At 48.0% G+C, this 12,871-nt stretch overlaps 1 protein-coding gene across 1 annotated transcript in view; it reads left to right on the forward strand.

The window, feature by feature from the left end:
- The window catches only part of DHRSX (dehydrogenase/reductase X-linked), a 143,781-nt gene that overhangs the window by 112,921 nt on the left and 17,989 nt on the right, over positions 1-12,871 (forward strand). Inside the window, exon 5 of the mRNA XM_068962083.1 lies at positions 5,955-6,162. Within this exon, the coding sequence (XP_068818184.1) occupies positions 5,955-6,162 (208 nt within the window). The remainder of the gene's footprint in view (positions 1-5,954; positions 6,163-12,871) is intronic.

Here is a 12,871-nt window from a genome sequence, read left to right on the forward strand (position 1 = left end):
CATGGAGTTCTCCAGGCCAGAAGACGAGTGGCTAGCCTTTCCCTTCTCCAGGGAGATCTTTGCAACCCAGCGGTTGAACCCAGGTCTCTGGCCTTGCAGGCAGATTCTTTACCAGCTGAGCCACCAGGGAAGCCCAAGAATACTGGAGCGGGTAGCCTGTCCCGTCTCCAGCGGATTTTCCCCACCCAGGAACTGAACTGGGGTCTCCTGCATTGCAGGCGGATTCTTTACCAGCTGAGCCACCAGGGAAGTTTAGACTAACACACAGTGGTTTGGACCTCTTCACGCTCTCCCGCCGTCTTGCCCCCAGCCCTTCCTTCTCTTCTGCTGATCTCACCGCCAGTTTGCCCCTTTTACGTCCGAGTCTGTTTCCTTGTGGTTATATTCACTAGTCTGAGGTATTTTTACGGTTCCACGTACGAGTGATCTGACGCAGTGTCTTATCTTTCTCTGACTTGTTCTGTGTCACAGCAACTGGGATTAGTTCATTCCTTTTTTATGACTGAGTGATATTCCGTTTGACTGAGTAATATTCCACGGGCTGTAAAGAATCCGCCTGCAATGCGGGACACCTGGGTTCGATCCCTGTGTCGGGAAGATCCCCTGGAGAAGGGAAGGGGCTCCCCACTCCAGTATTCTGGCCTGGAGAATCTCATGGACGGCATAGCCCACGGGGTCGCAGAGATTCGGACACGCCTGAGCGCCTCTCACTCACTCACTCAATATTCCGTTGTGTCTATGTCCACACCTTCTTCATCCATTCATCTGTCGGTAGACACTGAGCTTGCTTCCCTGTCTTGTCTGCAGTGAGCACTGGGGTGCATGTGTCTTCTGAAATGATTTTCTCTGGATATACGCCCAGGCGTACGAATGCTTGATTAGAGATGGAGATTTTAGATGTAACATCTAAGTGACCCTACGTGGTATTCGTCTTTCTGTTTATAGCTTACTTAGCTTAGTATGGTCATCTCTGCGTCCATCCATGCCGCTGGTTAATTCTTTTTCAGGGCTGAGTAATATTCCATTATATTTATACATATATGCATATGTATATGTATATGGTCTCCCGCCTTGCAGGCAGATTCTTTACCAGCTGAACCACCAGGGCAGCCCATGGAATATCACTCAGTCAAGTGGAATATCACTCAGTCACAAAAAAGGAATGAGGGAATGCTGCTGCTGCTGCCGCTAAGTTGCTTCAGTCATGTCCGACTCTGTGCAACCCCAGAGACGGCAGCCCACCAGGCTCCCCCGTCCCTGGGATTCTCCAGGCAAGAACACTGGGGTGGGTTACCATTTCCTTCTCCAATGCCTGAAAGTGAAAAGGGAAAGTGAAGTCACTCAGTCACGTCTGACCCTTTGCGACCCCATGGACTGCAGCCTACCAGGCTCCTCCATCCATGGGATCTTCCAGGCAAGAGTACTGGAGTGGGGTGCCATTGCCTTCTCCATGAGGGAACACACACACACACCCACACACACACACACACACACACACACCCCACATCTTCCATATCCATTCACTGTCAATGGACACTTAGGTCATTTCCACATCTTGCCTGTTATAATTAATGCTGCTATTAACCTGCTCCAGTATTTGTGGCTGGAAAATCCCATGGACGAAAAGAACCTGGTGGGCTACAGTCCACGGGGCTTCAGAGAACTGGGCATGACTGAGCTAGCGAGCATGCAGACATATTGAAATAACCACAGTCCTTTGCCTGCATTTTGGACTGCTGTCCCTCTGGTCCTCCCGTGGGGCTGCACCCGGAGCTGCTGTTTTCTGAACGTTCCACAAGGGTCTCATGTCCAGAGTGGCTTTCTCCTGTGGTATGGAGTTGTTCTTGTTGTTGAGACACTCAGTCATATCCGACTCTCTGCGACCCCATGGACTGCAGCACGCCAGGCCTCCCTGTCCATCACCATCTCCTGAAGCTTATGAAACTCATGTCCATCGAGCTGGTGATGCCATCCACTCATCTCATCCTCTGTCATCCCCTTCTCCTTCCGCCTTCAATCTTTCCCAGCATCACGGTCTTTTCCAATGAGTCTGTTCTTTGCATCAGGTGGCCAAAGGATTGGAGCTTCAGCTTTAGCATCAGTCCTTCCAGTGAATATGCAGGGTTGATTTCCTTTAGGACTAATTGGTTTGATCTCTTTGCAGTCCGAGGGACTCTCAAGAATCTTCTCCAGGCATGGCGCCTGGCCTCCGCTGGGCTGGTTGACGAGATCCCCATGTGTGGTCGCTGGGCCAGAACAGAGGTCTCAGGAGTGCCAGCCTTCTCTCGGGAGGCCAGCTCTGCCCCGAGAGACAGAATTCTGAAAACTGGGGTCTTTTCTGAGCATGCCCTCGGACGCTCTACGACCTTGTCACCACTGCCAACTTCCACTCATGACAGCAGAGTTCGGGAGGCCACCGCAACTCAGGAAATGCGCTGTAGAATCTGTCTCCCGAGGGAGTGCGTATCCAGACAGTGAGCAGGCTGGCTATGCCTCTGCCTGGAGCCCTGTGTCCTTTCCCGACCGGCCTCACGTGAGCCGCGTGCCCCCGGAATGTACGAGTCTGTCATACGCTGAGTACCCTCCCTGCTGCGGGCACGCACACAGCTTATTGAACGCAGCTTCATCCCGTCCACCTTCAACATCAAGGGAACTTACTGCAGGGAACTGTCCGCATTGTGTCCAAAATGCCTCTTGACCACCTCTGCCTGGATTCTTGCAGACAGCTTCTGAAGGGCATCCCCGACACCCTCCTCAGAAACGTTTTTATCATGCACCTTGCTTCTCATCGCATATACAACAGACACCCAGTGAGAGTTTGGTGTATTCTTAAAAATTTTTTTTTGTTGGGCTATAATTGATTTTCCAATGTTGTGTTTCTTTCTGCCGTACAATGAAGTGAACCAGCCGTGTGCTGAGTTCAGTCGCTCACTCGCGTCTGACTCTTTGCAACCCCATGGACTGCAGCCCGCCAGGCTCCTCTGTCTGTGGGATGCTCCAGGCAAGGATACTGGAGTGTGTAGCCTTTCCCTTCTCCAGGCGCAGAGATGGAACCCAGGTCTCCTGCATTGCAGGCAGATTCTTTACCATCTGAGACACCAAGGAAGCCCAAGGATACTGGAGTGGGTTGCCGTGCTCTTCTCCAAAGGCATCTTCCTGACCCAGGGATGGAACCCAGGTCTCCTGCATTGCAGGCAGATTCTTTACCATCTGAGACACCAAGGAAGCCCAAGGATACTGGAGTGGGTTGCCATGCTCTTCTCCAAAGGCATCTTCCTGACCCAGGGATGGAACCCAGGTCTCCTGCATTGCAGGCAGATTCTTTACCATCTGAGACACCAAGGAAGCCCAAGGATACTGGAGTGGGTTGCCATGCTCTTCTCCAAAGGCATCTTCCTGACCCAGGGATGGAACTCAGGTCTCCTGCATTGCAGGCAGATTCTTTACCAGCTGAGCCAGCAGGGAAACCCAGATGGGCTAGAAGTATAGATATATCGCCTCCTTCCTGAGCCTCCCTCCCAGCCCCCATCCACCCGTCTAGGTCATCACAGAGCCCCGAGATGAGCTCCCTGGGGCTATGCAGAGCTTCCCACTAGCTGTCTGCTTCACACACGGTCGTGGATATATCAGTCCTTTATGTCGGTCCTTTTCTATCCATCCCACCTTCTCCTTCCCCCAGCATCCCCCAAACTGTTCTCTGCGTCTGTGTCTCTGTTACTGCCCTGAAATTAGGTTCCTCTGAACCGATTTTGTAGATTCCGCATATATGCATGAATACTTGTTTTCGTGACTTACTTCGCTTTGTATGACAGACTCTAGGTCCGTCCACATCACTGCATCTGACACAGTTTCATTCCTTTTCATGGCTGAGTAATATTCCACGGTGGGCTTCCCAGCTGGCTCGCTGGGTTATGAATCTTCCTTTGATGCAGGTTCGATCCCTCGGTCTGGAAGATCCCCTGGAGGAGGGCGTGGCAACCTACTCCAGTATTCTTGCCTGGAGAATCCCGTGGACAGAGGAGCCTGGTGGGGCTACCGTCCATGGGGTTGCAAAGAGTTGGACACGTTGAACACACATTCATTAGATATTCCATTGTATATGTGTTACTTTTTATTGACTACTGTTTAATACAGGGCAACATTTTAGAACATCTTTGAGCTTAGCATCATATAATAACAGCAAACTCAGTTGATATGTTAAAACTGTAGCAAAGTTTCTCATTTCAGAACCACACACCTTTAGACAGCTGACCATCGTGCAGAAAATGTCTCTAGTTGAGGAAACCTGTTTTGTTTACATAGAGGTCTTGGGGAGAAAGACGATCAGTGGGTGTAGTCTTAAAATAATGGACGTTGGTCCTAGGTCTGTAATTTACTTGTGTGAACTTTACCAAGCCCCTTGACTTTTTTTTTTTTTTTTAAATATTTAAAAGGCATTTTACTTTAAGGGGCTTCTCAGGGCTTCCCTTGTGGCTCAGCTGGTAAAGAATCCGCCTGCAACGCAGGAGACCTGGGTTCGATCCCTGGGTGGGGAAGGTCCCCTGGAGATGGGAAAGGCTACCCACTCCAGTCTTCTGGCCTGGAGAATCCCACAGACTCTATAGTCCGTGGGGTCGTAAAGTCAGAGACGACTGATCGACAGTCACTTTCACTTCTCAACTTCAGGTGGTAAAGACTCTGCCTTCCAATGCAGGAGACGCAGGTTCAATCCCTTGGTTGGAAAGATTCCCCCGGAAAAGGGAATGGCAACCCACTCACGTACTCTTGCCTGGAGAAATCCTATGGACAGAGGAGCCTGGTGGGCTGCAGTGAAATAGTCAGAGATGACTGAGCAACTTAGCACAGCTTAAAGCACATTTTATTTTAAATATAGCTGTGTGTATATGTCAGCCCCAAACTCCCCATCTATTGGGTTGCCCAAAACATTCTTTTGAGATTTTCTGGAAGATCTTACAGGAAAGCTAAACAATCTCTTTGGAAACCCAATATTTTGTTCATCAGATTTTAGGTGCTGTATGAGCGGTCCCCAAACTGTCTGGCACCAGGGACAAACTTCACAGAAGCCAATTTTCCACTGACTGAAGGTAGAGGGGGTGGTGATGGTTTCGGTAAGATTCAAGTGCAATTGCATCGATTCTGCACTTTATTGCTGTTGTTCAGAGGCTGTGTTGTATCTGACACTGTGAGCCCATGGACCGCAGCACGCCAGGCCTCCCTGTCCATCACCAACTCCCAGAGTTTGCTCCAACTCATGTCCATTGAGTCACTGATGCCATCCAACCATCTCATCCTCTGTCGTCCCCTTCTCCTCCTGCCCTGAATCTTTCCCAGCATCAGGGTCTTTTCCAATGAGTCAGCTCTTTGCATCAGGTGGCCACCAGTATTGGAGCTTCAGCTTCAGCTTCAGTCCTTCCAATGAATATTCAGGACTGATTTCCTTTAGGATGGACTGGTTGCATCTCCTTGCAGTCCAAGGGACTCCCAAGAGTCTTCTCCAACAGCACAGTTCAAAAACATCAATTCTTTGACACTCAGCTTTCTTTAAGGTCCAACTCTCACATCCATACATGACTACTGGAAAAACCATAGCTTTGACTAGACGGACCTGTGTCTGCAAAGCGATGCCTCTGCTTTTCAAAACGCTGTCTAGGTTGGCCATAACTTTCCTTCCAAGGAGCAAGCGTCTTTTAGTTTCGTGGCTGAACTCACCATCCTTGGTGATTTTGGAGCCCAAGGAAGTACCGTATATCACTGCTTCCACCTGCCCCCCGTCTATTTGCTGTGGACAGAGCTGGACACTGAGGTGGGAAGGGGTGCTGGGAGTTAGGACCAGAGATACCGTCCTGGAGTTTAGGGGCTTCTCCGTCGTCTACGGGATGGTGTAGAGTCTCGTCTCTTCCCACCCCACCCACCTACTCGTTTCTGACTCTCCTGAGCGCCCCCTCTGTCCCCAGCCGGCGTGATGATGGTGCCCCAGAGGACCACGGATGACGGCTTCGAGGAGCACTTCGGCGTCAACTATCTGGGGCACTTCCTGCTGACCAACCTCCTCCTGGACACCCTGCAGGAGTCGGGTGCCCCTGGCCGCAGCGCCCGGGTGGTGACCGTGTCCTCGGCCACGCACTACGTGGGGGAGCTGAACCTGGACGACCTCCAGAGCAGGTGAGTCGGGGAGGCAAGGCGACCTGTCACTGCGACGCTCTGCACAGGGCGCTTGTCCCAGGAGACGTCGCTTCCCAACTTCTGGTCTGCAGCTCAGCCTCTCTCGTGGCCAAAAAAAAAAAAAACTGCAGCCACCAACACAGGCAGACCTGGGAGGGGCTGTGGGTTTTGGTTCCAGACCGCAGTGATAAAGGACGTATCGCGTGAAAGTGAGCTGCACAAGTTGGTTTTTCTTTCTACTGCATCTGAAAGCGATGCTTACTCTAGCCTGTAATTTCTTAGATGTGCAATAAATACCATTGTGTCTAAGGTAACAGGGCACAGACCTTGATTAAAAACAATCCTTTATTGCTGAAGAATGCTAACTGTCCTCTGAGCCTTGAGTGTTCAGTCCAGTCGCTCAGTCGTGTCTGACTCTTTGCGACCCCATGGACTGCAGCACGCCAGGCCTCCCTGTCCATCACCAACTTCCGGAGCTTGCTGAAACTCAGGTCCATGGAGTCCGTGATGCCATCCAGCCATCTCATCTCAGCGACTTGTAATCTTTTTGTGAGAGTTCTTGTGCGGTCAGTACTTGTCTAGCTGTCTATTGAAAGAGTGGGAGAAAGCAGGCCTTTAATTTAGAGTCGGCTGGAAATATGTCGCTGAAGAGATAATAAGATGAATCTCCTGGCTACCGAAACTTTCTATATTACTTGTTTCCATCTTGTCTGCACCTGGCTTATAAGACCTAGCAACTTACAGCTGTTAAATGTCATGTCAGAACTTCAGAGCACCATTTTCAACCGGCCCTTCACTTCGATTCAGGATTACGGCACTCTGAAATAAAAATTCTGTCAAATTTAAAATTTAAAAGAAGGATACAGGGAGAATGACGGAAATGTGACACAGAGACGTGAGGTGAACAGACGCTGTTTTGAAACACGGCGCCAGGAGGTTTCCTCCACACAGAGCTCGCCCAGACCTTCAGTGTGCACAAAAGCGCAATGTCGCTGACGCGCAGCAAGATGAGATCTGCCCGGATGAGGAGCCGTTTGCTGTTTTGCGGTCACACATGTAAGCAGTGTCTGCGTATCAGTCTATTTATATTTAGGCTTTGAGGCAAATCCTAGTATATTCTTCAACATGTGAGAAAAACCGTGAAGCATGGTTACAATTTAGTCTATGAGGCGCAGTTGACGTACAGTGTTGTAATTTCCGCCTTGGAGCAAAGTGACTTCTCCATACACGTCTATCCACGCTCTTCTCTTTTATTCTTGTCCGTGATGGTTTATTGGGGCTTCCCTGATAGCTCAGTTGGGAAAGAATCTGCCTGCAATGCAGGAGACCCCGGTTCGGTTCCTGGGTCAGGGAGATCCCCTGGAGAAGGGCTAGGCTACCCATTCCAGTATTCTTGGGTTTCCCTGATGGCTTGGCTGGTAAAGAATCTGCCTGAAATGCCCATGTATAAGCATAATTATACTCGCATAGTCACGTATATTATCATATTAATATCATTATTTGCACGTGGTTTAGGACTCTTTGCGACCTCATGGACCGTAGCCCACCAGGCTCCTCCACCCGTGGGATTCTCCAGGCAAGAGTACTGGAGTGGGTTGCCATTTCCATATTAATATATAGTATATAAATTTAAAGATTGTATTGTATTTATTGTCTAATATTGGCTATATTCCTCGTGCTGTAAAACATATCCTCATTCCTTATTTAATTTTTTTACCTTCTGGACACACCCTGCGACATGCAGGGATATTAATTCCCTGACCAGCGATCAAACTCACATCTGTTACGCTAGAAGGTAAAGTCTTAAGGACTGGAACACCAGCTAAGTCGTGTCCAACTCTCTGTGACCCCAAGGACTGTAGCCCGCCAGGCTCCTCTGTCCATGGGATTCTCCAGGCAAGAACACTGGAGTGGGTTGCCATTTGCTCCTCTGGGGGAGCTTCCGGACCCAGGGACCGAACCCAGGTCTCCCGCATCACAGGGAGATTCTTTACCACTGAGCCAGGGGGAAGCCCTTTAGACAGTACCTATTTTTTCTCTGATGAGAACTTGAAAACCTTTTTTTTTTTTTTCTTAGTGCAAATATTTGATCTACTCCATTACTGGTGTCTTGCTAACAATGGATGCCCTTCCTCACTGTGTCCACTTAGCACCTGGTCTCAGGTGTCCCAGTATCCTTACTGCGGTGGGCTTAGATTGGCTCCGAGTTCAGCGCCAGACCCAGACCAAATATAACACTCAGCCTTGTAAACACCACTTACTGCTTGCATCAAATGCAGAAGTCAAGGTCCAGTTTCTTCTTCTCAGCTGAAAAAACCATGCTGCTACAATTTAGGAGAAGATTTCCCATCTCTAAGTAACGCTTTCCTAGGTTGTTCATCAAGAACCAACCCTTTAGAGAGTTATCGAGTCTTTGATTGAGTACACAGATTTGCGTGTATTGTGTCTAAAATACCACCCTTCACCTTTCCTTCTCTTGCCTTTAAGATAGAGAAAGTGACAGGGATCTGAACATGCCAACTCAAAATGTGCCACTTGGATACACAGATTATTTTGAGCTGAAGGCCATTGCAAAGCAACAGAGGCAGGAAGATGCCATTCTGGAACCTCCCTTATCTAACTAAAAACAGAAACTTCTGAGAAATGAGGGCTCCCCAAGTGTTTGGAATCCCCCAGACCTGTGAAATTAGAAGGGAAATTAACAAGTGTTTCTCTTGTTAATCTGGCAGTTGGTTTAATCTGCATGCCTGCATCACCGAACTTAAAAGTATAGGAGAAACTTTTTTTTTTTTTCCTTTCCAACAAAAAGGCTATCACAGTAATATCTCTACTTCTGTTTTAGACTGACCTTCCAATATTTATGAGGTAGTTATATTAATAAGTTACTGTTTATTGAAAACAAAGGTATATTGATGGTTTCAGTTATACTTTTTGAGGCCGTGTGTTACAAAGGGCAGTTACTAAAAGTCTCCTGTTTCGAAGCAAGTCGCGTAGACGTTTTATGAATATATTCTGCTGGTGCTTTAGTTTGTAAAGGGAATTTGGAAAACTGGTTCTGAGGAACCTATTTGCAGGGCAGGAATACAGACGCTGATGTAGAAACAGGTCTGCGGACACGGGGTCTGGCGGGGGGGAGCGGAGGGTGGGAGGAACTGAGAGAGGAGCAGTTTGGCTGTTAACATTGTAATCATCTCTTCATTGTCTTCAAGACCAACTGTGTCTCTTGTCCCTCGGGGCTTTACTTAGAAACTCTAATGGGAATCCTGTTCTCTGGTGTCTCAGCTCTGATTCTTTTCCATTTCCAGCGTGGATGTTTATCTTTCAAACCACCAGGGAACCACTCCTGAAATTACTTGTACTCTTGGTTTTCTTTTTCTTTTTTTTATCCTTTAGAGACAAGCATTGACTTTTTGCATCGTCTCTTCTCCGTGCTATCGTAGAGGACCATAATTCTTCTTTTCACAAAGTTTTAGCATGTTTATGTTTTCACTGGAGCGTGATTGGCTTATAAAGTTGCGTTCGTTTCTGCTGCACACGGCATGAAGCAGCTATATGCGTACGTATGATCCCCTCCCTCCCGAGCTTCCTCTGCATTCCCCTTCCCAGCCCCTGAGGTCATCGCAGACCACGCAGCCGGGCTCCCTGTGCCACTCAGCAGCTTCCCACTAGCTGGCTCTGTTACGCGTGGCGCCGCATAGATGGAAGCGCTCCTCTCTCAGTTCCTCCCGCCCTCTGCTGCCCCCGCCAGACCCCGTGTCCGCATGCCTGTCTCTACATCAGCGTCTGTATTCCTGCCCTGCAAATAGGTTCCTCAGAACCAGTTTTCCAAATTCCCTGCTGCTGCTGCTGCTAAGTCGCTTCAGTCGTGTCCGACTCTGTGCCACCCCATAGACGGCAGCCCACCAGGCCCCCCCGTCCCTGGGGTTCTCCAGGCAAGAACACTGGAGTGGGGTGCCATTTCCTTCTCCAATGCATGAAAGTGGAAAGTGAAAGGGAAGTCAGTCAGTTGTGTCCGACTCTTCACGACCCCACAGACTGGAGCCCACCAGGCTCCTCCGTCCATGGGATTTTCCAGGCAAAAGTATTGGAGTGGGATGCCGTTGCCTTCTCTGTCCAAATTCCCTATACATGCATTAATATACAGTAATTGTCTTTCCCTTTCTGACTCACTGCAATCATCTGTATGACAGATGATTCTCTGGGTCCATCCACATCGCAACAAACAACCCAATTTCTTCCCTTCTTTATGGCTTAGTAATATTCCATGTACATATCACCACATTCTCTTTATCCATTCACCTGTTGATGGACATCTAGGTTGCTTCCAGGTCCTGGTTACCGTCAACAGTGCTGCAGTGAACATTGGTTTATTTTTTTTAAAGAAGCTCCATACTCATCTCCATAGAGGTAAGCCATAATTCTGTCATGCGTCCATTTTCCTTTAAGGAACCTGCACATTTCCGGTGTCTTCTTTCTTAACTTCACGACTGCTCTTCTGTCCCAAACGGCCCTGTTAATTCAGGAGCAGGCGGATGTGTGTGTTGCTGACATGGTCCAATGCCAACGGGAAAGTTGAGCCTTTATCTCCCCGTACTTAATAACCCCCTCATTGCTGGAGCTTTCTCCTCCCCTCCTGGGCAGAGAGATGAACAGCTTGCCAGAAACAGGCATCTCGACTATAATTGGGGGGTTGTCACGGATCCTGGGGAGGGAATCGGTGCTTGGAACTCTGCTGTGTTATCATCTCCCTTCCTCCCTCCAACAAAAGATGTGTTTGGAGTTCCTCTGGCAAATGCTCTGCGGAAGCTCGTCCTGCGTCACCCTTGGCCGACCTGCCCTTACTCATCGCTGAGACAAAGGACTTGGGGTTTATTCTCCAGCTTAAATTACAGGGGCCCCCGAAAGAACCTCAGAGTTTGCACGTGGCCTCTTGTGACAAGTGGCTGGCTGCCGGCTGGCAACATTGTGGGGGCTTGCTGACAAGGAAGAAAGTTGCTGCCCGGGGAAACGGCAGGAGGTGGGACGGAGTCCCCGAGGGTGTTGATGTGCTTGTCACATTTTGACAGCCGAGAGCCCACGTGTGCAATTTACAAAACAGCTTGAGGTGGTTTTTTAAATTTTTTTTTTCCAGAAAGCCTCACTAGGCAATGACGCTTACGCGGCTTCATTTCTCAGCCTTATCATTGCTTGTCCTGTTTTCTATGTTTAAATATTTCCCTTTCCGTTTTGTCATTATTTTTTTTTTCCCTCTTACGTGTTTTTCCTTGGTCACGTTTCCTGACTTTGCTTTTCTGAATCATTGAGTCCATTTCGTTCATTTAATGCAATTTTCAATTCCTGTTTAGTAAGTGCCTTTGTGCATAAGAGGCATTGAGTTCCAGCGAGTGCTTTTTTTTTTGCTTCTCATGTCAGGATGGATTTCTTTCTTTTTAATCTCTGTCTGCATTAAATTCCCACAAGGGTGAATTCCGTGGATGGATTTTCTCCGAATGTTAGAGTCACCACAGGGGCTGAAAATGTAAACTAACATAGACGAGGGCATGTTGAACCGCAAGAAGAAGCACAAGTGGGGCTGCATTTGTATCCACAAAATTACAGGAAAAGAACTACGGACATGAAGAAAATGACCGATCCCCAATGAACCAGACGTGGAGTGTTTTGCCAGGAAGACTTCCTTAGTTTTCTTTATTTTTCAGACTTGTTTTTTTTTTTTTTTCCATGTGGGCCATTTCAGACTTGTTTTTTTTTTCTTTTTTCCATGCAGGCCATTTCAGACTTGTTTTTTTTTTTTTCCATGTGGGCCATTTCTGAAGTTGATATTGAATGTGTTACAATGTTGCTTCTGTTCTTTTTTGTGGGTAGTTGAATTGTCAGGTTTTAATGTCCCTTTCACAATTTCAAGTGCTAGCTTTTCTTTTAAACACAAATCACTTGGGTTTTTCATTTGCAGATTTATTGTTGATGACAAAAAAAAAAAAAGAAAAGGATGAAAGCCTCCAAACTGGTCCTTGGTATTTATTCTGTTTAAATTTTATTGGAATGTAATTGCTTTACACCGTTGTCTCTTGTGTGTTGGTTTTTTTTTTTAGCCGTGAGGCATGTGGGATCTTGTCTCCCTGACCAGGCATGAAACACCCAGCCCCTGCACTGGCAGGTGGATTCTTAGCCACTGGACTGCCCGGAAAGTCCCCAGTAGAGATGTTAACGAGCTCTTCATTCTACACAGGCTATGTAGCTATGCATAAAATTACTAGCTAAAAGACTCTGATGCTGGGAGGGATTAGGGGCAGGAGGAGAAGGGGAAGACAGAGGATGAGATGGCTGGATGGCATCACTGACTCGATGGACGTGAGTTTGTGTGAACTCCGGGAGATGGTGATGGACAGGGAGGCCTGGCGTGCTGCGATTCATGGGGTCACAAAGAGTCGGACGCGACTGAGCGACTGAATTGAACTGAACTGAAGCTACCACAGTTAGTTTGCCTGGAGTGGTATTTTCTCTGCAGTGAATTCTTTTCTACATTCCAGGAATGCTACTTTCTGGGAAAGGTTAGGTATCAGTGACCAACCATTATGTATTTATTTATTTATGCAAAGAATTTTTGTTTTGACGGGGACTGTTTTTAAAGTCTTTATGGAATTTCTTATTAATGCCATATGGCTTCCGTGTTACGCTTTGGTATTTCGGCCACAAGGCATGTGGGATTTTA

Source organism: Capricornis sumatraensis, chromosome X (genome assembly GCF_032405125.1).
Source record: "Capricornis sumatraensis isolate serow.1 chromosome X, serow.2, whole genome shotgun sequence".
Classification (NCBI taxonomy): domain Eukaryota; kingdom Metazoa; phylum Chordata; class Mammalia; order Artiodactyla; family Bovidae; genus Capricornis; species Capricornis sumatraensis.